Genomic DNA, 27,217 nt, shown 5'->3' with positions numbered 1-27,217 from the left:
GAGGGAACAGTTCACGACAGCTCAGCTGTAACCCGTCAGATAATTTAGACCAGTTTAACAGCTGTAGTGCAAGGTGTATATGGCATAGCTGCATAGCTGCCTGTTTCTACCAAAACCTCAGGGAGAATGATGCTTTTTACGCTTCCTGATGGAAACAATGGAAATTTAGAATTTGTAATTGGAAGATTCTGAGAAGTTTCAGATGCCACAAATTTAATGCGACCTGATGGCTTTAATTTTTATGTCTTAACAACCTTCACTAAAAGTAGTAATTTATAGTGGCCAAAAAATGGGAAACAAATACAACTAATAGCTAATATAACATTGTATCAGGAAAGGAAGCTATACCTTAACTGATAGCCTGTTTCTCTATGACTGAGTTCCCATTTTCTTAAAAGGGAAAAGCAGGGCAGATTTTTAAAAAGATGATTGTAGGGTATCTAGTAATTTCAAAGTGATGATTGCAAACTAAAAAAGGAGCTTGATGGGGAGGGGTAGGAAGCATATAATGATTAGAATTACGAGAAGCCTAGAAAGTGTCCTAGATTATCAGGAAAATTGTGAAGTGTTCAACAACTTTATTGTACATAAAATTAGGTTCCACAGAATTTTCTCACACACCATGATCTCTGAATATGCAAATGAGTAACATTTTCTCTCCCTAGCCAGTTAAAAAAAAATACTATTTCAGATGGCTATATTTAGAGAAACCGTTTCTCCCGTAACACATTTTAAAACAAATTAAACATATCAATGAGGATCTTCACTCAGTATCTGTAGTTATACTTGTGGTAGGACTATAGATGATGTTAAAAAGACAGCCTTTTTATTTTGGAATAAATTTAGATTTACAGGAAAACTGCCAAGATAGCACAGTTCCTGTATCCCACTGCCTGTTTCCATGAATGCCCTCATCTTACATGACCATGCTACACATCACACATGCCAGAGCTAAGGCACAAATGAGTATGTCCGACTCTGGATTTCACCAGCTTTCACCCAGGTTACTACATTGCATTTAGTTGCCATGTCTCCTTTAGTTTCCTCCAGTCTGTGACTACTTGTTTTTTGGGTTTTTTTTAACATCTTTATTGGAGTATAATTGCTTTACAATGGTGTGTTAGTTTCCGCTTTATAACAAAGTGCATCTGCTATACATATATCCCCATATCTCCTCCCTCTTGTGTCTCCCTCCCACCCTCCCTTTCTTTGGTTTTGACCTTAAAAATGTTTGAAGAGTACTGTTCACATATTCTAGGTTAGGTTAAGGTTAGGAAGTTTTGGAAAGAATACCAGAGGTGAGGTACCCTTCCTCATCGCATCAGCGGGTACACGACATCCCTGGTGATATGAACCTTGATCACTTGGTTATTAAGGTAGCACTTGCCAAGTTTCTCTATAGAAAGTTACTGCTTTCTCCTTTCCATACTCCGGAAGACAGTCATTAAATCCAGCCCACACTGAAAAAGAAAAGGATTAAGCTCCACTTCCTAGAAAGGGGAGCTTCTACATGTATTATTTGGAATTCTTCTGTAAGGAAGAGTATGTCTTCTTTCTATGGGTGGTTTTTAAAGATAATTTAAAAAAGCCACTTTTCTTTAGTAAATATGAATTATTTTTGAAAGGAAGAAAACCCAAGACACATGATCTAAAAAATATTTTTCCTTTATTTTGTATCTATATGAGACGATGGATGTTCACTACTTATTGTGATCACTTCCTGATGTACGTAAGTCACTGTGCTGTACACCTTAAACTCATACAGTGCTGTATGTCAATTACATCACAATAAAACTGGAAGGAAAAAAATCGATGAATTATGAAAAGACAGGCAAGACACTGAATGTTTGGGATCTTTTTTATTTTTATACACATGACAAGATTTTACACCAATAGTCAGTTAAATAGTACAAATTTACATTCATGAGGAATGTTAAAAAAAAATTCAACTAAAAAACCCACTTCTTCCTGTGACCCAAAATCCCAACATTTGACAGTGCGGGGGAGAAGGGGGCTGGGGGGAGCATCCACAACAAGTCTCTCCCAAAAGAAATGACTGAAATTTCACACTCCTTCTCCACACGGGATCCAAACGGCGACAGTGTAATTTACAGCTCATCTTTTTCAGCTGTAGATTTCTGTGAAAACAGAAAAATCAGAAGACATTAAAAACCAGCACAACAAACCTTAGCTCACAGAAGGTTCATGTATGGAAAAAAAAATTGAAATGGACCCAGCCTATCCATTAACGTGAGCTGTAGGCTAGAACCTCACCTTGCTAATCTGAAAAATAACTTAGAGCCCAACAACAAGATCAACAGTCCCTGAACACAAACAGTCAAAAATTTAAAATAGCCTAATGTTGCTAGAGTTAAGGCAGAAGCAAGTGGCAAAGAACACAGCAGCACCGTGGGCTAAGGAACGATCTGCTTAATAACATCTCAAGAATGGATGGCTAACCTAAGGGAATAAAGGAAGTGGGAAGATCAAAGTACACACTTTAAATAAAAAAGGGATTTGCTCCAGCTTTTGAATTTGATAATTAGATGACTATTTATTTCTTGACTTCTGTAACAGTCTTAGCTTTGCAAGAACTGAAAATGCAAGTCCCATTCTTGGTTTGTTCTACCTTTGCTGTTTCTTGTTCCTCCTCATCCGCTCCTGCATCCACTTCTTCGTCGTCGTCTTGCTCTGTGTCTTCTGCGGTATCCTCTGTTGTTTCTTCAGGCTCTTCTTCTGGTTCTTCTTCCACCTAAGGGGAACATTTATGAGCCCATTAGTGCACTGAACACCTTGGATCTATTTTCACTTTGCTCATTTAAATGTATAAGATCATAATTAACCTCACTCCGGTTTATTCAGAACTGTAGAGTCAATCCTCTAATTAGAGCTAACAGTCAAGCTAACAAAGGGAGACAGACAAAAAAAGGATGTAAAAGGGGGGGAGCTTCTCATTAATTTCTAGCATTGTGCGTGACACTGGGGATTCAAACATTCAATAAATTACTTCAAACCTTTGCATCAGGGTCAATGTTTAAGCTGAGGCGAAGCATTCTTTCTATTCTATCTCCATATGCTTTAGTGTCTGGTAGAAGATATCCTGACCGCAGTGTTGCTGTTTCAAACAAAACCACAGCAAGATCTGAAACTGTTTTGTCATCTTCATCTTCCTGAAATGGAAGAAGTCACACCTGATTAATATTAAAGGGTCCAAAGTAGTCAAATTAAAAGACAAAGGAGTATGGCTATGATACTGCTCACCTTAACTCGTCGAAGCATGTCTCTGATCAGTGGGTGTCTGGGGTTAATTTCAAATGTTTTCTTCTGGCTGGCATAATAACTGTTACAAAGTAAAAAAACAAACATATCGAATTTTAGGGTCCATGCATTTCCCATACTCTATTACTAACTCACATAATTACAGAGAACAACGTTTTGAAAAACTGACATGCTTATATATTGTTACATCATGCTTTCTGTGTGCGTGGTTAGATGAAAGAGTACAATAATGAACTCTTATTTACTGATGAATCCCAAGTGCCTTTGTTGAGTGGATGAACTGATTTAATGTCCTGTTCACCCCCTCTTAATGTGTTCACTATCTTAATTGCATCTGTGTCTCCCCAGAGTTCTGGAACAGAACAGCCTCTGGGTGCTGCTCAAGTAACACCTTCTCCACGATGCCTCAACCTATATGGTTCTAAGAAAAACTGCTTCTTTTCTCTGAAGTCAGCTGCAATGCCTCTGAGTATACCTTCATCGTCATTAGCATCCTACCATCCCCTGTGACTGTTCTCCCTCCTATAGCTGCATGCCGAGGACAGGGTGAAGCCCCTCTCCCTATATCCTGGTACAACCTATCATAGACGCAAGTCTTAGAGGATTATGATTTGTCATCCTGTCTAGTCTGAATGTCACAATTTATTTTATAAATATTACACATTGGTGAGTCACGCTAGTTACGAATTATAGATATATTTTTAAATGGAGTTTGGGGATTGTGACAATGGAAACTACACTTAGGAGAAGAATCCTCAAGCTAGGCCTGGGGAAAAGTATGATGATTAGGTAGCTAATAAGAAGATATTCCAAGTAGAAGAGAATAAAAGCAAGGAAGAAGTCATTTTCAAAGCTATTGTTGTAACATTAAAAACTTGAAATACATTATTTCTTGAAAATAAAGGGTACCAAAGACCCAGTGTACCTCCAGTACTTGGCCCTTGAGTTCAAATACTCGCTAACTTGTGCACCCTCTACCCTTTATTTTGTGGAGCATACTTGTTGGGGGTGAAAGGGGTGATTAAAAGGATTTAACTCCTTTAAGAAATATAAGTGTCATTAACTTCATCTGTAACTATTATCTAAAAATGTAAAAGAAGTCCAGATACCAGGCCAAGCATATAATCTAATGCCAAAAGACATTATGTGTAACAGATTAAGAAAATTTCCATCTGTAGATAAAATACTATAAAATAAATCACAACTTCAAGACCTTTTCTTTAGCAATCTAATGTAGCAATCTAATCCCTTTGTAAACTTATCTAATATACAACAGACACTTAAAACACCTCAGTTCTTTGTATAGAAGCTGCCATTATCTTCTAAAGGACGGCTGTACAAGAGCTAACGCCTCGGCAGGACTTCCCTGAGGATGCTTACTTTGTAGAGATGTCCTTGCCGGTCTGGTATGCTTGGGCTTTCATGATTCTCTCCATGTTGCCAGACCATCCGTACTGGCTGGCCACAAGAGCACATGGGGACTCTGTCAGGCGCTGAGAGACCACAGCCTTTTCAATCTTAGGATAAGGAAACCAAAAGTTAGAGATATATAAATATCAACAGTTAAGGTCGCGAAGTAATTGCATTTCAACTCCTTAAGGGCTCATCGCTTAAGATCATAAACGGAGGCAGATCAGAAAAGTACCTCTCATTCAGATTTTTAGGAAACTGTCATTTAATAATCTGAATTTTTCAGTCATAAATACTTAAACATCAACTTTTAAAAACATTTAAAACTTAAGTTTAATTGGTAAAAATTTAAGCTATTACAAAAACAGTATTAAATTATGGAAAACTTTCAACTACAAAGGGAAGAAAAATACCCACCCACAGGATAACACTTATCCTTTCAATTCTTTGTAGTTCATAAATTTTAAGCCCAACCTCCCAATAACTTCACTACAATATTAAATGTTGTTCTGTACAACTTTTAATGGTTACAAAAGTACCAGCTGCAAAGTTTAATTTGCTGACACAACACATTTTTAAAAATGAAGATGCTAGAATTTTCACAATTTCTGATTTCTAGAATACCTTGTCCTTGAGGGCTTTATCTTTCATCCAATTGAGCAGAGGCTCAAATTCTTTCTCAATTGCTTCACGACTCTCCTTACTTTTCTCACTTTCATCAAACTTCACTCCTTCCTTGGCAACATTCTGGAACCTCTTCCCATCGAACTCAGGAAGAGCCTGAATGCAGTATTCGTCCACAGGTTCTGTGAGATAAATCACTTCGTATCCCTTTTTCAGAAGTCGCTCAACAAATGGAGAAGATTCAGCCTACAAAATTAAGAAAGTAACAAAAATTTCCAAGTCTGGCCTTGGTATATTTGTTCATCCTAGTAGCTACATTTATGTAATACCAGCAACCCCATTTTACAGGTGGAGAATTAAGAGGTGCAGAGAATATAAATGACTTTCTTCCTATCAGTGACTGACAGGCCTCATAACCACTTCAGTTTATAATTTAAGTAAGTTTTCCTTTTTTTTTCCCTCAAGAGTTGGCTATAAATGCCCAGCTACATACCAGGACCAGTTCAAGTTCACCTCACCTCTTTTCTGCTGGACCCAGCCATGAAGTAGATTTTGTCTTGCTTCTCCTTCATTCTTTCCACATACTGGTCTAGACTAGTAATGTCACTTGGATGATAAGAAGACTGGAATCTAAGCAGTTTAGCAAGACGTGTTCGATTTGAGTGGTCTTCTATCACACCAAGCTTGATGTTCGTACCAAATTCTTTCCAAAAAGTATCATTGTATTTCTCATCAGCAATCTTCTTGATCATGTCCAGGGTTTTACGGACAAGTTTCTTTCTAATCACCTAAACAAAATTGAAGATAACTTTACAAAAGCTCATCGCACACTTTTGAGAACATACAATACGTAAGGTAGCAGGGGAGTAGTGGTGAAAGATACAGATGCTGGTATTTATCAAGGGGCAGGGAATGGTGAGTACTCCTATGTCAGATGGAGCAGAAACTAAGTTGTCCCTGGAAACAGTCACAAGATTGTTTTAATGTTTATATTCTAACTTTAAGACCAGGTAGTGGGCATATATGGGTATTCGCTGCTCTTTCAACTTTTCTGTATGTTTGAAAATTTTTTATTATAAAATGTTGGGGGAAAAACAATCAGATTCTCAGGATATGATCATTCCAGAGTAAAATTAAGTTCTTTATCTGAAAAGCCAAGGACTAGTCTCAAAACCTGGGAACTCCACTAATGGAGTCTTGTTCTCTGAGGCCCAACCAAAGAGCAAGGCGGCCGGTCTCTTCCCAGAGACACTCACCTTAAGCAGTTTATGTTGCTGAAGAGTCTCACGGGAAACATTCAAGGGGAGATCATCTGAGTCCACCTTCAGGTGGCAAAAGAAAGTCCAGTTAGCAATAAAAACACTCGAAAAAAATAAAACCAACCAACCCAAAGAAAACGCCACTTCCAGACCCCCACTCTAATCCCCTCTTCCCCCATTAATCTCCAGATACTTACAACACCCTTGACAAAATTCAGGTATTTGGGCATCATATCATGGAAGTCGTCTGTGATGAATACTCGGCGCACATACAGCTAAGCAGAAACCAAAAAATAGGTGACTTTCTGGAAATCATACTTTGAAATTTTAAACTCAGTTTATACCATTAAAAAACCCACCTTAATGTAATCGCTCTTCTTAGATCCATATTCATCAAACAGACCACGTGGCGCAGATGTGGGTACAAATAAAATCGACTTGAAGGTAACTTCCCCTTCAGCAGTAAAGTGGATATATGCCATGGGGTCATCGCTTTCCTAGAAAGTTGGTATCTTAGTCATTCAAAAGGCACAGGAAAAAGCGGTTTGCGATTCAAAAGGCACAGGAAAAAGCGATTTATTATGTCGTACACATTCAGTTTAACATTTAACTAACAAAAAAGTACCCTTACCAAAAAAGTGAAGGTGGGGGGCAAGGAGGGAAGAAGAAACAATTAAGGTTGCACTTCTAGCTGGCTGTACATGGCTGTTCTGATGATGACTGTCAATAATATCACTCTATCGCCTAAACCTGGGGAAGGATGGATGAGTCTAGGTTCCACACATGTAAGAGAACAGGACAGGAAAACCACCGCCCTGCCTAAATGACAAAATAATGTACAACATTTCATGAGTGTACTGTTCAACCAAAAAGGTACTCAGGAGCAGGATTCTTCCATGAAATTTGGAACAGCAGTGGATAAAAAGAGGTATGTAAATAGCTACAAAGCATAAGGACAGAAATTTCCTGCATTATACATTACCGTACCCACATACGGCTACTGGACACTTGAAATGTAGCTAGTCCACACTGAGATGTGCTGGTTAGTGTAAAACACACACCAGACTTTGACAACATGGTACAAACACACCTCACAAAATAACCAACCAAACAAAAAAACCAAAAAGGAAATAACTCAATTTTTTATACTGATCACCTGTTGAAATAATACTGTTGGGTATGTTGGGTTAAATAAAATATATTATTAGAAGTTAACTTCACCTGTTTCAACTATAAAAAAATGTAGCCTCTAAAAGACGTAAATCACACACTGCTCACATATTTCTAATATAGCTGCTTGAGATGAAAGTACCTTTACATATGCACTAGGACTTTCGAGTTCACGGGAATGAAAGTAGAGGCAGAATCAAGGGAAAGTTTTTGGAAGTAAAGCTGAAAGGATGGTTGGATGTTAAGATAAGGAAAACGAAGGTTAAGTAACGAAATCAGCAGATGGAATACAGCAAAGAACAAATACAATCACAGAATATTAAGTTTTCTCTAGCTGTGCTAAGTCCATTAAACTGTTTGCTTTTGTGCAAGATGTTTGAGGAAACGTTAACTTGAGACAATTTTAGTCAATGCTAGTTTTGGATTCTAAGAGTTACAAGAAATGATCAGTAAAAGAAAACAAAACATTGGCAAGGAAATAGATTTAGTAATTATTCCTAGGCATATGACCTCAAAAGAAATGTTTGATGTTGTAAACGAGCTCTTCAACATTATGTTAAGCCATTCGATAGCATGGTTCTACGTCTTACAGGCCCTGTAGCAGAAACCAAGCATGTGCCCAGCAGGCACTTCTAAATCTTCTTTGTAGCGCAGACCACTTGGCGACTTGGTGACGCCTACAGATTCCTTCTCAGAGTAAAAAAATTTGTTTTTTTTTTTGCAGTACGCGGGCCTCTCACTGTTGTGGCCTCTCCCATTGCGGAGCACAGGCTCCGGACACCCAGGCTCAGCGGCCATGGCTCACAGGCCCAGCCGCTCCGCGGCATGTGGGATCTTCCCGGACTGGGACACGAACCCGTGTCCCCTGCATTGGCAGGTGGACTCTCAACCGCTGCGCCACCAGGGAAGCCCCAGAGTAAAATTTTTTTAATGCATAATATAAAATACACAGGATTAAAAAGGAAACCAGTTGTGTTCAAATAGTTATAAAACTATTTTTAAACGTATTTTTGATTTAGTAATGTTTCATTATCACATTATTCTAAAATAACATTTACCTTTGAAAATGATTTGTAGAAAGCTTTGTATTCATCATCCTCCACTTCTTTCGATGGTCTCTGCCATATCGGTTTGATATCATTCATAAGTTCCCAATCCCAGACAGTTTTTTCAACCTGAAGTTACAGTGTTTGATTAGTCTCTCCTAGCAGATATACCAGTAGTATCAATAGTTATACTACAGTAACCACAGCTTTAGAACATTTCAAAAAAGTATTAATATAGGAAGCACCAAAGGGTACCTATACTGTAGTATGGTTCTTGCCAACTGGATCAAAAAAAATTTTAAAAAGTACTTCTGTCAACACTTAAGACTGTTATAATACAACAAAGACAAATGGTTATTCATTATAATTGATAACAATCCAATTAAGGTTTTTTCAGTTATTTTTAACTAGCTAAAATGTTATTTCATAAAAATACCTGTTTTGAGTTTAGAAGGATATACATCTTATGTATTTCTATTTCATGATTTATAGAAATCCAACATCTTACAATAAACATTTCTCAAAATCCACCACCATTACTTCTACCTACTCTACTACCTAAGCAGACCAGAGAACTAATTTTATAGTTGATATCTACATGACAAAAGAAGATGCAAAAAAGCTTCTTAAGCTTTTAAAATTCAAAACATGTCATAAGCCATCAGTCCTGGGCAATATATGGAAGTCAGAGAACTCTTCATAAAAATGATCTGCATTTGCTACTTAAAACTTTCTGAGAGAGAGAGAGAGAGAGAGAGAGAGAGAGTGTGTGTGCGCACACACACACACGCACGCACGCGCACACACACAGTTTGGTTTTAAAAGCTGGGCCTAGGGACTCACTCCTTGAAAAAAGACCATTAAGAACTGAAGCTTACCCTCAAATCGGTCTGTGCATATTTGGGTTTCTGTGGGTTTTTTTTTTTTCCTGCATCTGTTTTTTCTAACATAAGCTAAACAATATTTTTTACCTTAGTTCTCCCCTCTCCCTGGTTTTATCAAGATATAATTGATACACATCACTGCATGAGTTTTAGGCATACAGCATAAAGGTTGAATTACACATATTGTGAAATGATCACCACAATAAGTTAACATCCATCATCTCATATAGATGAGAATAAAAGAATAAACAACAATTAAAATAAATGGACCAAAGAAAGAAAAGTTTCTCCTTATAATGAGAACTCTCAGGATTTACTCTCTTACCTTTCCTATACACCATAGAGCAGCGTTAGCTCTACTTGTCATGCTGTACACGACATCCCTAGTACTTATTTACCTTATAACTGGAAGTTTGTACCTTCTTCCAACACCCCCCCCACCCCCGGCAACAACAAATCTGATCTCTTTTTCTATGGGTTTGGTACTTTATAACCTAAACAATATTTTAAGTAGGAAGATGAACCAGACTTACTTTTTTAGTTTTTGGTTTCTTTTCTTCTTCTTCTTCTTCTTCTACTGCAGCTTCATCATCAGATTCTTCTTTTTCTTCTTTTGCTGCTTCTTCTTCTTCCATGGGTTCCTCAACAGTTTCAGTCTGTTGAAGTAGAAAGTAGAATTACGGTTGAACTCATTTGTTTAATAATTCTGATTTCATCTATAGGATATGAAACAAAATTACAGCTGAAAAAGTCGATCTTCAGTAAGAAAACACTGAGAGTATCCTGTATTGAAAGAACCATATTTAACGTTCATTCTTTCAGTGTTAAATATTCGAATATGTGCCAAGGTAATACACATAAATTGTATTCCTACAGATTTACCTTGCTGCTCCATACATAAATAGGAAAGTTTATGAACTGTGAATATTTTTTCACGAGACTTTTAATTGTATCCAGTTCAAGGTAATCAGATGCTTCTTCTTTTAAAACAAGGCTGCAAAGAAAGTAAGACGTTTAGAGAAAGACATGATGGTTTAAAAGATCTGACTATAAATTTGTCTAAATACTCATATGACTATAATAGCCAGCAATTCTGTGTATAACCAACAATGTCCCCGTTATCCATGTTAAGAACTCTCATCACCGATAAAGGTTTGTGAGCTAAATATACCTAATATGGGTATGGTAAAGGAAGAACTTTCTTGCACTCCCTCAGGTGGAAAATATTCTTAGTTCCAAGTAAAAAAATGAAAATGTTCTCAACCTTCTCAACGTGCTGGATGTTTTTCATTTGAAGAACAGAAATCTTAAGTTAGCTGAAGGTGGGAAATCACTGCAATATTCTGGAGAAAAGTAGAATCTTATGCACTCTGATAGCAACTCTAGAAATCAAGTGATTATTGTACTTAACCCCTAATAAAAACATGTTCCTTAAAAAAAGCTAGAAAATTAATCTGAACTATTGTTTACATTTGCACTAGACAAGAAAACAGTAACCACCTGTCACATGTGACTATTTACATAAAAGTTAAAATCAGTTCTTTAGTTATATTGCCACATTCCAATAGTCACATGTAGCTAGTGGCTACCATATTGGACAGAGCAGTGATAGAACATTTCTATCACAGAAAGTTCTACTGGACAGCACTGGCTTAGATAATTACAATATCAAAAATTGTAGCACTGCTTCCTCTTCTTCCTTACTACCCCTTCTGCAAACACCTCCTCCATCCACCAAGAATAATAATCACAACGTACTCTCAAACACAGCAGGTAGTCGTGATGTTTGTGCTCCCAATAAATATGGGCAATGTTGTATCCATGGTTCTCTCCCTGCCTCAAAAAGCTTATAGTTTAGTAGCACCTGCCAACAAGTAGACAGCACATGATGACGCAGCCTAGTGAGGGGACTAAATCTCTGGTCTTGGAGCATACACATTAGTGATCTGGGGTTAGTGGAGAGTTGCATCACTTTTGGATGCAAATTGAAGCTGATGGTTAGACATCTTAGTTAGAGGTATTTAAGAGGCAATTAGACATATGAGCCCAGGGCCCCGTAGAGAGATCTAGACCAGGGGTTGGCAAACTCTGGCTGGCACCCATAAGAAATTTTTTTGGGATACAACCTCATCCTATATTGTCTATGGCTGCTTTCAAACTAGAATAGGAAAGTTGTGACATGTGACAGATCCTATAGTCCATGAGCTTAAAATATTTACTAGCTGATCCTTTAAGTTTGCTGACTCCTGATCTGGACTAAGAATATAGATTAGAGAACCCTGAGGAGGAGCTGGAACCTGGATCCAAGACAGTGGTTCAGACTGCATGCGGGACACGGGATAACGGAAAGGGCTGAAACTGAACTTTTGAAGAAAGAGAATATCAACATTTAGGCAACGGAAAGTTTAAAAAGATGAAGCTAGGTACTGAATGGATTGTTTTAAGGTATGAGCAGTAGAATGCAAATTCTGTAGAAAACACAAGAGAAAAACTACAAAAAAAAAAGAACCCATTGCTGGGAGCCATACCAACTAAAATAACCCTGAATCCACTGGATTTAGCAACAAGGATTACTGGTGACTTATTTCAATGGAAAGATGGTGGATAAAGTCAAAACACAGTGGGCTGAGATGTGAACAGAAGGTGAAGTAGCAACAAAGGTAAGTATGCCTTTTTGAGAAGCTCAACAGTAGATGGGGGAGAAAGAGTGCATGCCTGACAGCAGCATGGGGCATGGCCCCACCTGCCTTTGTTCCTTTTCCCAGAGACTTCAATACGTTTACACTTTGATGGGAAAGAGGAAGGTGTTCAGGAAAGGCTGACTTTAAAAGACATGGTAGGCATCAATTTATGCTTAGTCTCTGAGGAGGTGGCGTGAGAGACAACAGATGAGAAGCAGAGACTAGCTTTGGGGAGAAATGTAGAATACCCCCTCATGGTAGTAGGAGGGACAGAGGCAATTTTTACAGCATTTACAGGATGCTAATTTCATGATCTCATTTAATCCTCACTAAATCTCTCATAAGGGTACAGTGGTGGCTAATTTAGGGGCACAGGCAGGAGTAGGGAGGAAATTGAATTGTCAGATGGTTTCTACTTTATTAGTCAAATATAAGATGAAGTCATATGTATGCAGGGCAGGATCCTAACCTTGTCGCTTCCTTGCCTTTGCTCTCCTTTTCCCTTTGGCCATTCTAGACTTTCAGTTCCTCAGATGGGCCTCTTGCCTCTGGAACTTCCAACATGCTGTGCTTGCTGCCTAGAATATCTGAACCTAGTTTATTACCATTTCAGAAAGACCTTCTGATAAGGGAGGTATCCCTTAACTTCCTTTCTGGCATTTGCTACTCTGAAATTATCTCATGTTTTTTCTTCCTTAGTCGAATGAGCCACGTGAAAGTAGGGACAGCAACTGTCTTATTCTCCACTGTAGCCCTAAACCCTAGCAGGTAACAGGCACTCAAATGGATATCTGTTAAGTGAATGGTCGGGAAGGAGGGCTTAAAGAAAAAAGGTAATTTTGCCAAGGAAAGGAGAACCTGTTGTAAAATTTCATTTACCATGCTACCGTAGGAAACCATCCTGATGACCCTTATTCATTCATACCAATACCTGCTAGTCATGCGTTAGGCTCTGGGAATGGAGTATTAACAAAATGTTTGCTCACATGGAGCGTCCATCTAGATGTCTCACCTGTCTCTTGGCAACCTAAGACATTAGCACCTCTTGGGACATCATTTTCTCTTTCTAGTTAAAAGATGCGATTTACCTGTATTCTCCTACCACCTAACAGAGAGGGCCCTGGGGTATAACTATTAGGGATGTCTCCTAAAGAGATCAGGAGATGTGAAAGGCAGAAGAAGGTAAATTTAGAACAGTAAATTAGTAAAAATACTAAAATGCAGTTGTCTAGTTTCATGAAAGGAAAATCTCTGACAATGAAAATAGGAAATGTCTTCTGGGATGAAGAAAATTGGTTGAAATGATAGATGTATGCTTGTTTCCTACCTGAATATTTAAAAATCCTTAATGTTGAGAAAATTTTAAACTGAATTAAGAAAAAAATCAAGACTGTAGGCACATTTTCACTTGGCAGAACTGGGCAAGTCAATTGACCTCTAAATTGGAATTTCTTTATCTCTAAGATGGAGAAAAAAACAAAAGGCAGAAAGCTGCCCTGTCGTCTTTCTGCTTCACACTTCACAGTGCTGCAAGCACTAGGAGATACTGGGCATAAGATATGTCTCATCGACACCAACAATAGGTACTGGCTTAAAATGAATTCCATATCAAATTCAATAACTAGTAACTATCCTCGAATGAGACGTTTTCTTCCAAAGAACTTTCTTAACTCTCTTCAAGTCCTTTATCTGTTCCTGTGCTCTCCAACCCGCCCCCAACCCTGGCTACTGTCTTGGCATGTTTTCAACCGTTACCCAGGCTACCCCAAGAGTCTCTTCTCATCCAGTCCTGCCATCCTCCACACCACCTTCAGAAAACTTTAACAAAGTTCATCAGAAATTCCATCAGTAACTGCCACCACCTGAAAGGAATTCCTTGAATCTTGTAAACACGCCGTGCCACCGCCGTTATCCATGATGCTCCACAGACTGACACCACTTTTCTAAGTCCTGCTTACCTGGAAAACCTGGACAAGCCACTTGTTTCTGAGGCCTCCAATCTGCCTTCTCCCTGAAGAGCTAACCCTTCCTCCTTCAAGCCCTCCATAGACAGGAGCCACCATAACTCTGGGTCCGGCCCTTAGCAAGGCCTCAGAACACTTCAAGTGGTGAAAACTGTTCAAGTTCCTCATTTTTATAGGCAAAGAAATTAAGGCCCAGAATAAGCCGTTTGCTCAGAGCCAGAACTGGAGAATCAACATCCTCGTTACGACTATTAATTCTCATTAGGAATTAGTAATACTCACGTAATTGTCGTTCCCCGTCCTAGCGTGTTTCCTCTGGGGTCAGCAATTACAGAAAATTCATTGGAGTCGGACTCCCAGATGTGCTGGGTGTCGTTGTTGTGTTTCGACGTGACAATAACTTTATCTGCTACAAGGAAGGCAGAATAGAAACCGACACCAAACTGGCCAATCAGTTCTGAAGTTGACTGGCCATCTTCTTGTGCCTCAGTCATTTTGTTTAAAAACTCGCTCGTCCCAGATTTGGCTATGGTACCAAGGTTTTTAACCAACTCTTCCCGGGTCATTCCTACACCAGTATCTGTGACATGGAGCAGGTTCTTCTCCTTGTCACACTAAAACCAAGACAAGAACAAAACAGTTATACTTGCTCAATACTCATGATATAAAAAGGAAATACTGAGCTATATATTGAGAAACTACCAGCTTTGGACCACATCAATTTCAATACAGAAAACAAAACTGAGATATTTTCCTCCATATAGTATTTTATGGCCTTTTCAAAAAGCGTACATCTTAAGCACAAGCATTTTTATAGAGAGTAATTTTAAGTTCAGTGTATTTGGTAAAGTATCCATATAAAGGGGGCAAGGACTGGTCTAAATGTCAAAGGGCAGAGACAGACCTAAATGAAGCAAGCTATTTATGAAAAAAAAAATTCAATGTTTCACCTATTTCTTTGATAGAAATTAAAAGGATTCAAAACTTGAATGACTTCTGTCTTTGGAATCTGTGGTGACCAATGTTCTTCACTAAACATTCCCAGCTCTCTGCCTTCCAGAAATACAGTAGGAATATACTTCCTCCACTTATGGTTGGATAAGGCCATGTGACTAGCTCTGGCCAAGGAGTTGCAAGTGGGAGTCAGGAGTGTGGCTTTCAGGCTGGAGCCTTTAATTGATGCGAGACCCTCCAAGCTTTCTCTGCACCGTGGCAACCAGCTACACTTCAGATGGTGGCTGCTCAATCAGCCTGTGTCATAGAGATGATGCAAAGCAAAGGCCACAGGCAGCCATGATTGATGATTTAAGCCAGGGGTTGGCAAACTTTTTCTGGAAAAGGGCCAGAGAGTATTTTAGGCTTTGTGGACCATACGGTCTCTGTCAAAAGCAGTCACAGATAATACACAAACGGGCATGGCTGTGTTCCAAAAACATTATTTATAAAAGCAGGACTTCCCTGGTGGCGCAGTGGTTAAGAATCCACCTGTCAATGCAGGGGACACCGGTTTGAGCCCTGGTCCGGGAAGATCCCACATGCCGCGGAGCAACTAAGCCCGTGCGCCACAACTACTGAGCCCTCGCTCCACAACTACTGAAGCCCACACACCTAGAGCCCATGCTCCGCAACAAGAGAAGCCACCGCAAGGAGAAGCCTGCGCACCGCAACGAAGAGTAGCCCCCTGCTCACTGCAACTAGAGAAAGCTCTCACGCAGCAACAAAGACCCAACGCAGCCAAAGAAAAAAATAAAATATAATGTTAAAAAATATATATAAAAATAAAAACAGGCAGCAGGTCAGATTTGACCCACAGGCCATATTTGGCTGAGCCCTGATTGAAGTCCCCGACACTTGGGAATTGTTATTGCTCTAACCTAGCCTATCTTGACTGATACGCATTCTCTATCTCTAAGAATTCTTTGTAGTTAAAAAGAAAATTGTTCTAAGCTTACCTTAATTTTAACCGTTAATTCCTCATTTCCAGCAAGAGCATTTTCATCAGTCAATGATATTAGCCTTATCTTATCTAAAGCGTCAGAAGCGTTCGAAATCAGTTCTCTCAGGAAAATCTAAATGGAAGCCAGATTTAATACACACTTAGATTAGCCTCAAGATACACGAGACATTAAATTTAATGGCAAACTCATTTTATTTCTACTCTTTACTCTGAAAAAGCACTCTTCAAGGACTAGACTTCTATGGTACAGAGGTGGCGTTACTCTCCTGGTAAAAGGAGGCACAGCGCTCTACACAAAGGATTGTAGCTACTACAAGGAACACCTGAACTGCTGAGCGTAGCTGATACTCTATTTTCCCTCCTAATGATCTTTCTGTATGCAATACTCAAGGCTTAGTTTGTTATGACTGAACGTAAGACTCACAACTATTTAGCAGGCCACGAAAACAGCTGGAGGGGAAAGGGAAAAAAAAAAAGGGAAAATGATTAGCAACCTTCCCCCTCCCCCCAAACAGACACAAATAGGTATCTAGTAGTAATTCTTGTACATACTGGGTTTTTAAACTCTGCCAACTACTTGCTTGGAATTGCTATGTCAGCACATTCACTATGAAAGTTAACAAGTTAGCTACCATACGGAAACAAAACAACATTATCATAACCACATGTTGCTTACCTCTTTATTTTTATACAATGAATTGATGATAAGTTTCATCATTCTGTTAACTTCGGCTTGGAAGGCAAACTTTTCTGATTTCTCTCTAAGTTCTCTTATCTGGGATGCATTTAATCCATCCAACTGAATAGCTTCTTCCTCTCTAAGGAAATAAATTTGATCAACTAATACTGCATTACTTAATTCCCTCCAAACATATAGGATCTGTGATGAGAGCAGAGTGATCTCTTAAGGTTGTCTTAATGGTTAAAAGGCTAAAATGCAAACCTTTACATTACTAGTCTACCATCTCATTATTATTTTATCACAGTAGTACATTACCTTTAACAGCAAGTTGGAAATACTCTGTGTTAAACATTGTCAGAAAAATAAACCCAACTTCCCTCTCCTAAAAAGCAAAGTCACACTCATTTATGTTCCCTCACAGGGAACCCTCTGCCTGGGAAACTTTGGCTTCTAAGGGTCTACAAAAGTTAAGTCCTAAGAAGCCGAATCAAAACATTGCTCAACTGACAGAATTCCTTTTTAAAATTACTAAGTGTACACACCGGGTATAAAACCAAAGGAAAAGCCTTTTCTAAGGTCTTAGGAAGGCTATAGTGCTAGCATTCTGAAACAGAGTTATCAAAATAGTTTTCAAGGGAATTCATCTCATTTTGACCAGTCATTCTTAGTGGCAAAGTTAGGAGATACTACTATGTATGCACACACTTGCTACCCCTAACATTTTCTCTATTTAAATTCAGAGTATTAAACTTCATCTGGATCTTTTGAGAAGAGATACAAAAAAGCTACTGTATTCCAATTCCCAGCGGGTTATCTGTATAGTTTCAGAAGAACACAAACCTCTGCACTACTTCATCATCTGTCCTTGAGCCTTCTCTACTTTTACCCAGATCTTCTTCCACTGTCCCATCCACATCCACTTCATCGTCAGCCTGGACAGACCCTGATGGCAGATTTAACACCAGAAAACTCTTAAACATCGTTGCTTCATGTACTTCTCAGAAGAAACAAGATCAAACAGGGCCAGTGTAGTGGTTGCAAAATTCACTTGGCAAATACGGGAGGGGGCGATGGAAGAATGGATCCACTGGTTTAAATATCCAATGTAAACCCACGTAAGCGTATTTCTTATGTAAGTTCAGATACTGAGGTCTCCCAGGAGGTTTTGAAATACGGAGGCAGCCATCACTTCTAAAGGGCGGCCCTGGGATCCTTTATAAATACTGTTTAGCAGATTCGATTCCAGGCCCCTTCTACATTCACACGTGTTGCCCGCAGGCCGAGACTAGGCCTCCAAACTGACCATGCCAAAACTTAGGCCTTCAATACCACAAGTCAGAACACGAAAAGGATTTGTGCAACCTCTAGCGAGGGGAACTGAAGGGCTCAGGAGCCTGAGAAAGCGAAGAGACGCTTAGAGATTTTAAGATGTTAAGGAGCTCGAGCAAAAGTGAGTCAAACACGCTGACACTGCCGGTTCGCTGCCCGCGGGCCTCACGCTCCACAGCCCAGCGGCTAAGAAAGGAAACTCGCGTTGGCGAGGCGTGGAAGCCTGGGGGCGGGGGGGGGGGGGTCCTCAAACTCTGATGGCCAAAGGTTGCGGCATCTGACAAAAGTCCTCCGGAAAGGGCACACACAATGCTCCCGGGGGACGGCGGGGAGGGGGGCACGAGCCCGAGGGAGGCCCCACCGCGAGGAGGCTGAGCCCTCTAGGAGCGGATACTAGGAGATGTATAAGGGATTAAAACGACTCCGTTCTCCTTTTATCTTTCCAGAGGAAGGAGAGAGTAAACGAAATCCCCTGAGCCTCTTTCGAGGAAAAGCAATGGACACCCCACAGACCAAGCACAGGCCCTGTAATCACCCTCCCGGGCTCAACGCCCCCAGAACCTTCGAGAAGAGGCCGCGCTTGAGGAGGGGGGGCGTCCAGGCGGGCCCGCTCCTCCAGGATCACTCACCGAAGGTCAGCAGGACGCAGCAGAGGCCCAGCACCCACAGGGCCCTCATGGCGCACGGCCGGTGAGTCTCGAGTCCCCTTTGATCGCAGGAGCCGCCTCCGCCCCCCCCCCACGCCAGGCTTCGATCCTCACACCTCAAGCCTTGCGATCCGCCCACTACCCCCAAGCAGGTCGGGCCGCTTTTCACCTCCACTTCTCGAGGGCGGGGGACGGGAAACACGAATCCACCAATCGTGCCGTACCACGCACCACCTGTACCCAATGGGGACTCGTGGGGGGGGGGGACCGCAGTGCACCAATCGGAGCTGTCCAGGTGCGGTTTCCAATGCCCGAAGCGTGGCTCCTTCCGATTGGTCAGTCCTGGCTCCTTTTCTCCAATCAACTGGTTCCGCGGGCCCCTCTCACGCGGGACCGCCCCTTTGCCTGTGTTGCTCTGGTCTCTAAGGGAAACCCTCCAATGAACGTCAGCACAGAACACATCCTCCTTGCGGGGAGGTCACGCGGAACCACTTCCGGTTCCTGAGCGCGCTTACTCCGTGACCAGGGGAAGCGGTAGCCATGGCAACGCGTTCTTCACCTTTCCCTTGTCCATGCGTGGGGTCACGTTGGGAATGATTCCTGAGCGACTTTTCGCAGTCAGCTTTCTATCTGGCAGTGCTTCTCGGAATCGAGACACACGTGAGAAGTTGAAAATCCCCCGGCGCACTTTTCGATGGGGTTGGGGAGGAACTACAGTTCCCGGCATGCAACGTACTAGGGGGAAAACACTGTAGTGCATGCTGGGAATCGTAGTCTTTGATCAGCTGCGTAGTTTGGCCCTTTCGTCTACCTTTTTCCCAATGTGTCTTTGCGGGAACTCTGCGCTGCGTGTTTTAGAATTTATATCTCGTTCCCAGTGCCGTAGAAATTTCTGCGTATTCCAGATTCTCTAGTGTACACAGCCTTCAGAACCTAGAAAGCCGCCAGGCCTTGGCCGAGGCCGCCCAGCGTTCTGGGGGTCGGCCTGAGTCCGGCCCAGCCTCCGGTTCATGGACGCGCCTTTCCGAATCTGGCTTCTCGTGCGTCACGTGGGCAGCCGGAGCTTCTGGTACGTCTGCACCTTTCACAGCCGGAATGCTAGGCCTTCTGTTTCGGTTTACAGAAGAGGGTAGCGGGGCTTTTTTTTTTTTTCCCCTTCCCTTACGGGAAATCGCGAGCAACTTTGATGCCCTGACTCCTTCAGGAGAGTTCAAAGGCGGTGAACCGGTGGTCCCAGAGTCCCTGCTGTGAGTCAGGTGAAGAGCATGGTATTAAAGTCCAGTCTAGCAGAAAAAAGAAAAAAAAACACTCTAAGTTTGACGGGTGCAGGAGGATACACCTGCAGATCTTTGAAAGCAAAACCTGTGGGACTGCAAATGAGCGAGAGAGTACAGCTTTGTAACTTCATAGAAATACAGAAAGACATAAAACACCAGGTGGCTTTCGTGTGAGGGAAGTCCCTCACCCAAAGCTTGGGCCTTTGGAAATATTTTCTATGGCTCTTTAGCCTTTACAGAGCCCCCAGCCCGACCCGCACCCGGTTTCCACAAAAACACTGCCTTCCTTACTGCTTCCTACAGGTTAATTGAACTTCGAATTTGTTTTCAGATAATCATCCGAATTCCTGAAGACAAGCTTTTCAGTGACAGGCTATCGTATATATTTATAACTTCCCCTATTGAGGTTCGCCAGTCTTAATTCTGTGGTCAGCACTTACACGTTGTGGTGGTGCCTTATTTACATCTAACCAAATTATCTGAATTTGTTATTAGTAAGAAAAGGGTAGCTTACAAAGCTTTTGTTATGCCTTTGTGCTTATTTTTTTTGTTTAAAGAGTTACTAGGGTGTGAATTACATTCAGAAATCTCAAATAATTGCATTTTTGTGTGTTTTAACTCCTGTTTATTTTTTCTTTTTAGAAAAAGATGAGTTCCTTCACTGTTCTGCATTTCACAACATTTCTTCCCCTTTTTCTCTAGCTCTGAACAAGTAAGCAACCAGTTCTGAAACTGCAAATTCCATCTTAACTGGTCAGTGGTGGGTAATTTGTGCTGCACCTGAAGGGAACTGAGAATGAGGCAGGCCCTCCAGAATAGATGCATTGCTTGTGGGTAGATGTTACTGCAGATAACGGTGGGAATGTATGAGGCAGGCAGAACGCAAGACAATAGACTGGCAGAAGAATACGGCTGGTTGTTGTCAGGCTCAACTCTGCCCCTTTAAGACATGATCCCTGGCTATGCACCCTGTGAAGGTAATGGGCAGCTTACCCCATTCCCAGCCTTGCTGTTTCTTCCCAGCCTTGCTGTTTCTCCCCTGTCGTCGTCTCCACTTCTTCTGCCTTTTGACCTATGATTGATCCTCATGTCCCATCTTGGCTAGCTCCTCCAGAACTTACACTCCAGATTGTTTTTAAACTGCTGACCTGTGGAGCTGATTCCCTCGCTTCCTAATTTTAGTTTTTTCCTTTTGACATTATATGTCCATGACTAGTACGGGGAATAGCTACCTTTGTTGTTTTTGTTATTGTTGTTGTTGTTAAGCTTTTTCTTGAGCACAGCTAACCCCACTAGACAGCACCCTCCTTTGCAGTTGAACTTGGGGGAAGACACCAGAGAGGCAAAGGGGTGCCGTTAGGAGCAATGGATAGCTCAACTGGTAGACAGGTGTAGTCCAGCAGCGAGGAGTCAGGGAGGATGCAGACTGGGAGATCGAGGCAGGAAAGCAGTTGGCATCGGAGAGCATTGAGGAATGAGGCTGAGCACCAAGGTCAATTTTTTGGCTGGTCAGTTGGTTCATTCATTCTTTCATTTATTAATTCAGCAAGTGTTGAGGACCTGGTATGTGCCAGGTATTATGCAAGGTGCTGGCAGTAGAGGGGTGAGCAATATTGATATGGTGTCTGCAGAGTTTGAACAAATATTAACAGTGGAGTTGCAGCGTAAGTGCATGTATCTTATTTAAACCAAAGCAAAGATATGAAAGAATGACTGCAAAAGAATGTGAGGGAGCTTTTTGGGGTGATGGAAATGCTCTTGATCTTGATTTTGGTGGTGGTTAAAACTCATCAAACTGTATACTTCGAAAAGAGTGAATTTTGTCATGTAAGTTATACCTCAATCCAAGAAACCCTAATAGCAGCCATTGATTTAAACAACAAAACACTGAAACCATTTCAGTAGGAAGCAGGAAACAGACAGAGATGCCCGCTATTGTCAGTATTGTCCCACACTGTTTAGGAGGGTCTAAGAAAATTAACTGAAATTAATTTTAAAAAGTTGAGGTTTTTTTATTTTGAAATCCCTTCTCACTGGTGAAATGATTGCCTATCCAGAAACTCAAGAGACTCTGGCTAGGGGAAAAAATTACTGACTATAAGAAATATGTAAACATCAATAGAATTGCTGTAATCTTGTAAAAAAACACAGAAATGGAAATTTTAAAAATTTCATTCATATTAGAGACCCAAACCATAAAATACTTAGGAATAAACTTGACAAGAAAGACATAGCTCCAACATGAAGAAAACCATAAAATCTTATTGAAGAATATAAAACAAATGGAGAAGTTGGGTCTGGTGCCATACCCTATAGAGTATTATTTATTGCTATGTAACAAATTACCCCAAAACTGTGTAGTTTAGAACAATGAACATGTATTATCTCACAAGGTATCTGTAGTGGGGAATCTAGGAGTACTTAGCTGGGTGGTCCTGGTTCAGGGTCTCTCATGAAGCTGTAGTCAGGATGTCAGCGTGGGCTGCTGTCATCTAAGGCTTGGCTGTGTCTAGAGGCTCTGCTCCTGTGATGACTGACTCAGGTAATGGCAGGAGGTCTCAGTTCCTCACCACACGGACTTCTCCATTGGGCTACTTGGGTGTGCTCACAGTATGGTGGCTGGCTTTCCCCAGAGTGAGTGATCCAAGTCAGAAAACAAGGCAGGAGCCATGAGAACTCATGACCAACGTTGGAAATCACATACTGTCATTTCTGCAGTAACCCTACTCAGTGAGAAGAGGGGATTACACAAGGAGGTTAATACCAGGAGTCAGAGATCACTGGGACCATCTTAGAAGCTGCCTGCTACCGTACCGTAGCTGCAAGGGAAGCTGAGCAAGATTCTAGCTGGCATCTTCAGCTTCATTTGTGAGGAGTGGGCTCATGAAATGGGGGACAAGAACCAGAAGTGGGGATTTCCTCCAAAATAGGAAGGGGATTCAGATGTTGCACAGTCAAAAAGAATGATAAATGTTCACTACGTGTTTGAATAGACAAACAGAACAGTGCAGCAAAAGAGAGAATCCAGACATAGATTGTTTCAATTTAATACATGATGAAAGTGATATTTCAATTTAGGGGAGAAAGGATAGTTTGTTTCACAAATGATGCTGGCCTTGACTGGTTATCCATCTAAAGAAAAATAAAGTTGACCTATCTTACATCATATAAAAAAAGAAATCCAGTTTAGGAGAAAATAAGAAAGCCTGGGAGTGCACACTAAGAATGGGGGAGACCTACTCAATCAAGATTGAGCATCCAGAAAATACAACAGAAAGCCTACAGTGTTTACCAGGCTCCTCTCTGGTGGGCCCGGAACTCCAACTTTTGTCCTGCTAGCACTGTCACCACGAGGCTGCTGAGTGTTGCCTAGCGCATCAGCCTTGTGCTGCTTTCTAAGAATATTAGCTCTGCGTGGTGTAAGAACCAGCAGGCATTTTAAGGGGAAAAGCAACAGAGAATGTAGGGATCACTTCTTAACCCTTCCTTTCTGGAATCTTGTCTTCTCAAACCCTGGTTGCCTGAGTAGCTGTCTGATGCCTTTAAATAAATCCTCAAGTATCTTATCCAGCTTCTCTGTTCTGGCAGGAAGGTTGCTCTGCTTTGAATTGTCCTTCGTGGTAGAATGTGGAAGTAGATGTAGGAGATGTAGATGTTCTTGGTCCTATTTTAATATTGGGGTTCAAACATTGGGTTTCAAAAATCCCAATATTTCGGGCTTCCCTGGTGGCGCAGTGGTTGGGAGTCCACCTGCCGATGCAGGGGACGTGGGTTCGTGCCCCGGTCCGGGAGGATCCCACATGCCGCGGAGCGGCTGAGCCTGTGAGCCATGGCCGCTGAGCCTGCGCGTCCGGAGCCTGTGCTCCGCAACAGGAGAGGCCACAACAGTGAGAGGCCCGCGTACGCAAAAAAAAAAAAAATCCCAATATTTCAGCTAAGACATTAAACAGCCATAATTATTTCCTCATGTTAACCTTTTGGTAGTTTTCATCAAGTAATTAATATGGTGTTTAATGTTTCCGAAATGTGGAACTTGTATTATTTTTGACTAGAGAACAGTAAATGTGTTTCTAAATATTTAATGTAATTGTAACTACAGTTTACATTAGTTTACATTATGTCTTCTTTTTGACTAGTTTTAACTACAAATGTGGATTATTTGTGATCTCCCTAGGCCCCGCCCCAACTCACATCACGTTACCCTGCCTGAGCATTGACTGTGGGTTTATATAATGGTTACTTGCATTTGCTAATAAAATCTGTGGGTGCTGTGACTCTTAACATGCAATCAGAGTTTAAATTAAATTCACCTGTGGTCTTGTAGTTTACATTTTATTTTCTATTACCTAAAAATGAACATCTCCCTAGTCTCTGCCTTAGAAAAACAGATCAATTAAAAAATATGTGTCTGGGACTTCCCTGGTGGTGCAGTGGTGAAGACTCTGTGCTCCCAATGCAGGGGGCCTGGGTTCGATCCCTGGTCAGGGAACTAGATCCCACATGCATGCCACAACTAAGAGTTCGAATGCCTCAACTAAGGGGCCCATGAACCACGACTAAGCAGCCCGCCTACTGCAACTAAGAGCCGGTGCAACCAAATAAATAAATAAATATTAAAAAAATATATATATATATATGTATATGTCCAATTGTCCTCTGTCAACTTTGGATACCAGCAGAGCACAAGAGGAATTGAATTTCAAATAAGAGGTTTGTTAAATTTTAAATTGTGGTAATTTGATATTTTACATGATCTAATTAGCCATGTTGATGATGTTACATTAGGGACTTAATAGGAGTTTCAGAGCTGGAAGAAGTCTTAGAAATCATGTAGTTCTACAACTCACCCTCTTGGTTTTGAATTATAAAACTAAGATATTTTCATGGTTTAAAAAAACTCCAATTGGTACAGAAAAGTGTAAGATCAAAGGTAGAAGTTCCAGGTTCTCCCCACCCCATTGTTCCCATTCTCTAGAGGTCACTACTGTTAGAAGTTCCTTATGCATCCTTCCAGAAATTTGTGTGTGTGGGTGGGTGTGTATGTGTGCACACATGTGTGTTTGTGAATGTACATATGTGTGTAATAAAATTAAAAATGAAATTCTTAATTTTTAAAAAGATAAATGGAACAATACACATTAGCTTATTCCATTTAATAGATCTTGGATGTCTCATTTTTTAAAATCTACTTCCCTATTTGTTAGGCACTTGTTTTGTTTCCAGTTTGTTGCTATTACAGTCAATGCTGCAGAGAATGCTTTAATCTGCACAGGTTTTTTATTTGTCAAAGCTTATCTGGAGGATAAACTTTTAGTTTTGGAATAGTTAGGTCAAAGAGTATGTGCCTTCAAATTCTATGGATATTTACCAATTCCTCTGGGGGGCGGAAAAAAGCTGTACCAATTTATGTTCCCATCTCAAGGCTCCCCCCTCTCTTTTTAAAAAAAGTTAAGGAAATTTGAGGTCCAGAGAAAAGAAATGAGGTCTCAGAGTTAACTATTGGTAGAACAAAGTGGAACTCATATTTTAAAAATTTCTTACATTGCTCTAGCTACTACGTACCTCTCGGCTACTTGAAAAAGTTTGAAACGCTTTTTAAAGAAATTTTATTTTTTTATGTGTATTATGAAAAAATTTGGAAATTAAAAAATTTAAAAAAAGATTGAGGAAGAAAATTAAAATAACTCATATGCCTTAACTAGATACATCACTACTAGAATCTTGGTGTCTTCATTAATGTTTAATATATACATTTTTAAATTAAAATTGGAATCACACAATAACAATTTTGTAACTGTCTTTAACTTGCCAATATATGGTAAACATTTTTCCATGTAAATATTTTTACAAGGTATCTTTTAATGGGTGTACACTATTTCATGTCATGACTGTGCCAGAATTATCGATTTATTATTGTTAGCCCTTTAGTTTACCAATCTTTAAACCATTATAAATATTGCTGCACTGAAAATTCTTAGATGTAAATCCTTATAGACAAATAGAACAAATACTTAAAATTGATGTGCTTGGTAAAGGTATGTGACTTGTGTTTCAAAGGGTTGTGGTATTGACAAATTACACTCTAGGAGAGTTGTACCAATTTACATTCCCACTGATTTACTTTTTTTTTTTTTTTTTTTGCGGTACGCGGGCCTCTCACTGTTGTGGCCTCTCCCGTTGCGGAGCACAGGCTCCGGACACGCAGGCTCAGCGGCCACGGCTCACGGGCCTAGCTGCTCCGCGGCATGTGGGATCTTCCCGCACCGGGGCACGAACCCATGTCCCCTGCATCGGCAGGCGGACTCAACCACTGCGCCACCAGGGAAGCTCTGATTTACAGTTTAAGCATAAAAAGCTTTACAAAAAATAAAAGAAAAGAGAGGAAAAGCAAAGTAAAAGTACAGCCTGGCGTTGTCAGAGTAAAATTACTAAAGTTAGATGCTGTGGTCATTGGGGGCGGGCTTCGGGGTGGGGTATTTGAATATAGAAATCCCGAAGCCTTAAAATATTGAGAGAAATCTCTGAAAAAAAGTCAGAGGAACTTTTGACCAGTTAGTAGATATTCTTATAACTTCTGGTTCTAAAGTGCAGTGATAAATAGAGTGATACGATTGAGGCTACTTTATGACAAAATTTGAAGTCAAACATTTGCAGTAGAGGTAGTGTTAACGGTGACAACAGCAGTAGGAATAGCAAACATTGACTGAGGACTTCGTATGTACCTTGCAGATTCTTGTAAACTAAGCCATGATAACTTGCTCAAGAAATCTGTTGAGAAGTCTGTCTCTTTCCTCTCCCTCCCTCCCTCCCTCTTCCTCCCCCCCTCCCTCCCTCCCTCCCTCTTCCTCCCTCCCTCCCTCTTCCTCCCTCCCTCCCTTCCTTCCTTCCTTCCTTCCTTCCTTCCTCTTTCAAGAGCAGGAGACTTAGTGAAGAGACAGTGAAGCAGGTCCCAGATGGAAGGAAAAGCTAGACACCAGGCCTCAGGATCAACAGGACCCAGGGTAGCAA

At 40.8% G+C, this 27,217-nt stretch overlaps 1 protein-coding gene across 1 annotated transcript; it reads right to left on the bottom strand.

The window, feature by feature from the left end:
- Positions 1–1,840: 1,840 nt before the first annotated feature.
- On the bottom strand, positions 1,841–19,145 carry HSP90B1 (heat shock protein 90 beta family member 1). Its single transcript, XM_029205568.1, has 18 exons — positions 18,915–19,145; positions 17,797–17,899; positions 16,951–17,092; positions 16,270–16,386; positions 14,600–14,931; positions 10,555–10,666; positions 10,206–10,328; positions 8,801–8,917; positions 6,932–7,069; positions 6,770–6,847; positions 6,570–6,635; positions 5,832–6,101; positions 5,314–5,559; positions 4,660–4,796; positions 3,262–3,340; positions 3,015–3,170; positions 2,630–2,752; positions 1,841–2,138 (listed from the first exon to the last, which is right to left on the bottom strand). The coding sequence occupies exons 1-18, from the start codon at positions 18,961–18,963 to the stop codon at positions 2,109–2,111; spliced, it is 2,418 nt and encodes an 805-aa protein (XP_029061401.1). The 5' UTR covers positions 18,964–19,145; the 3' UTR covers positions 1,841–2,108.
- Between the last annotated feature and the right edge of the window lie 8,072 nt (positions 19,146–27,217).

The sequence above is a fragment of the Monodon monoceros genome, unplaced genomic scaffold (genome assembly GCF_005190385.1).
Source record: "Monodon monoceros isolate NGI ecotype Baffin Bay Population unplaced genomic scaffold, NGI_Narwhal_1 Super_Scaffold_6, whole genome shotgun sequence".
Lineage (NCBI taxonomy): Eukaryota > Metazoa > Chordata > Mammalia > Artiodactyla > Monodontidae > Monodon > Monodon monoceros.
Note: the sequence above shows the minus strand (reverse complement) of the source record. Positions and strands in the feature narration are given on the sequence as shown.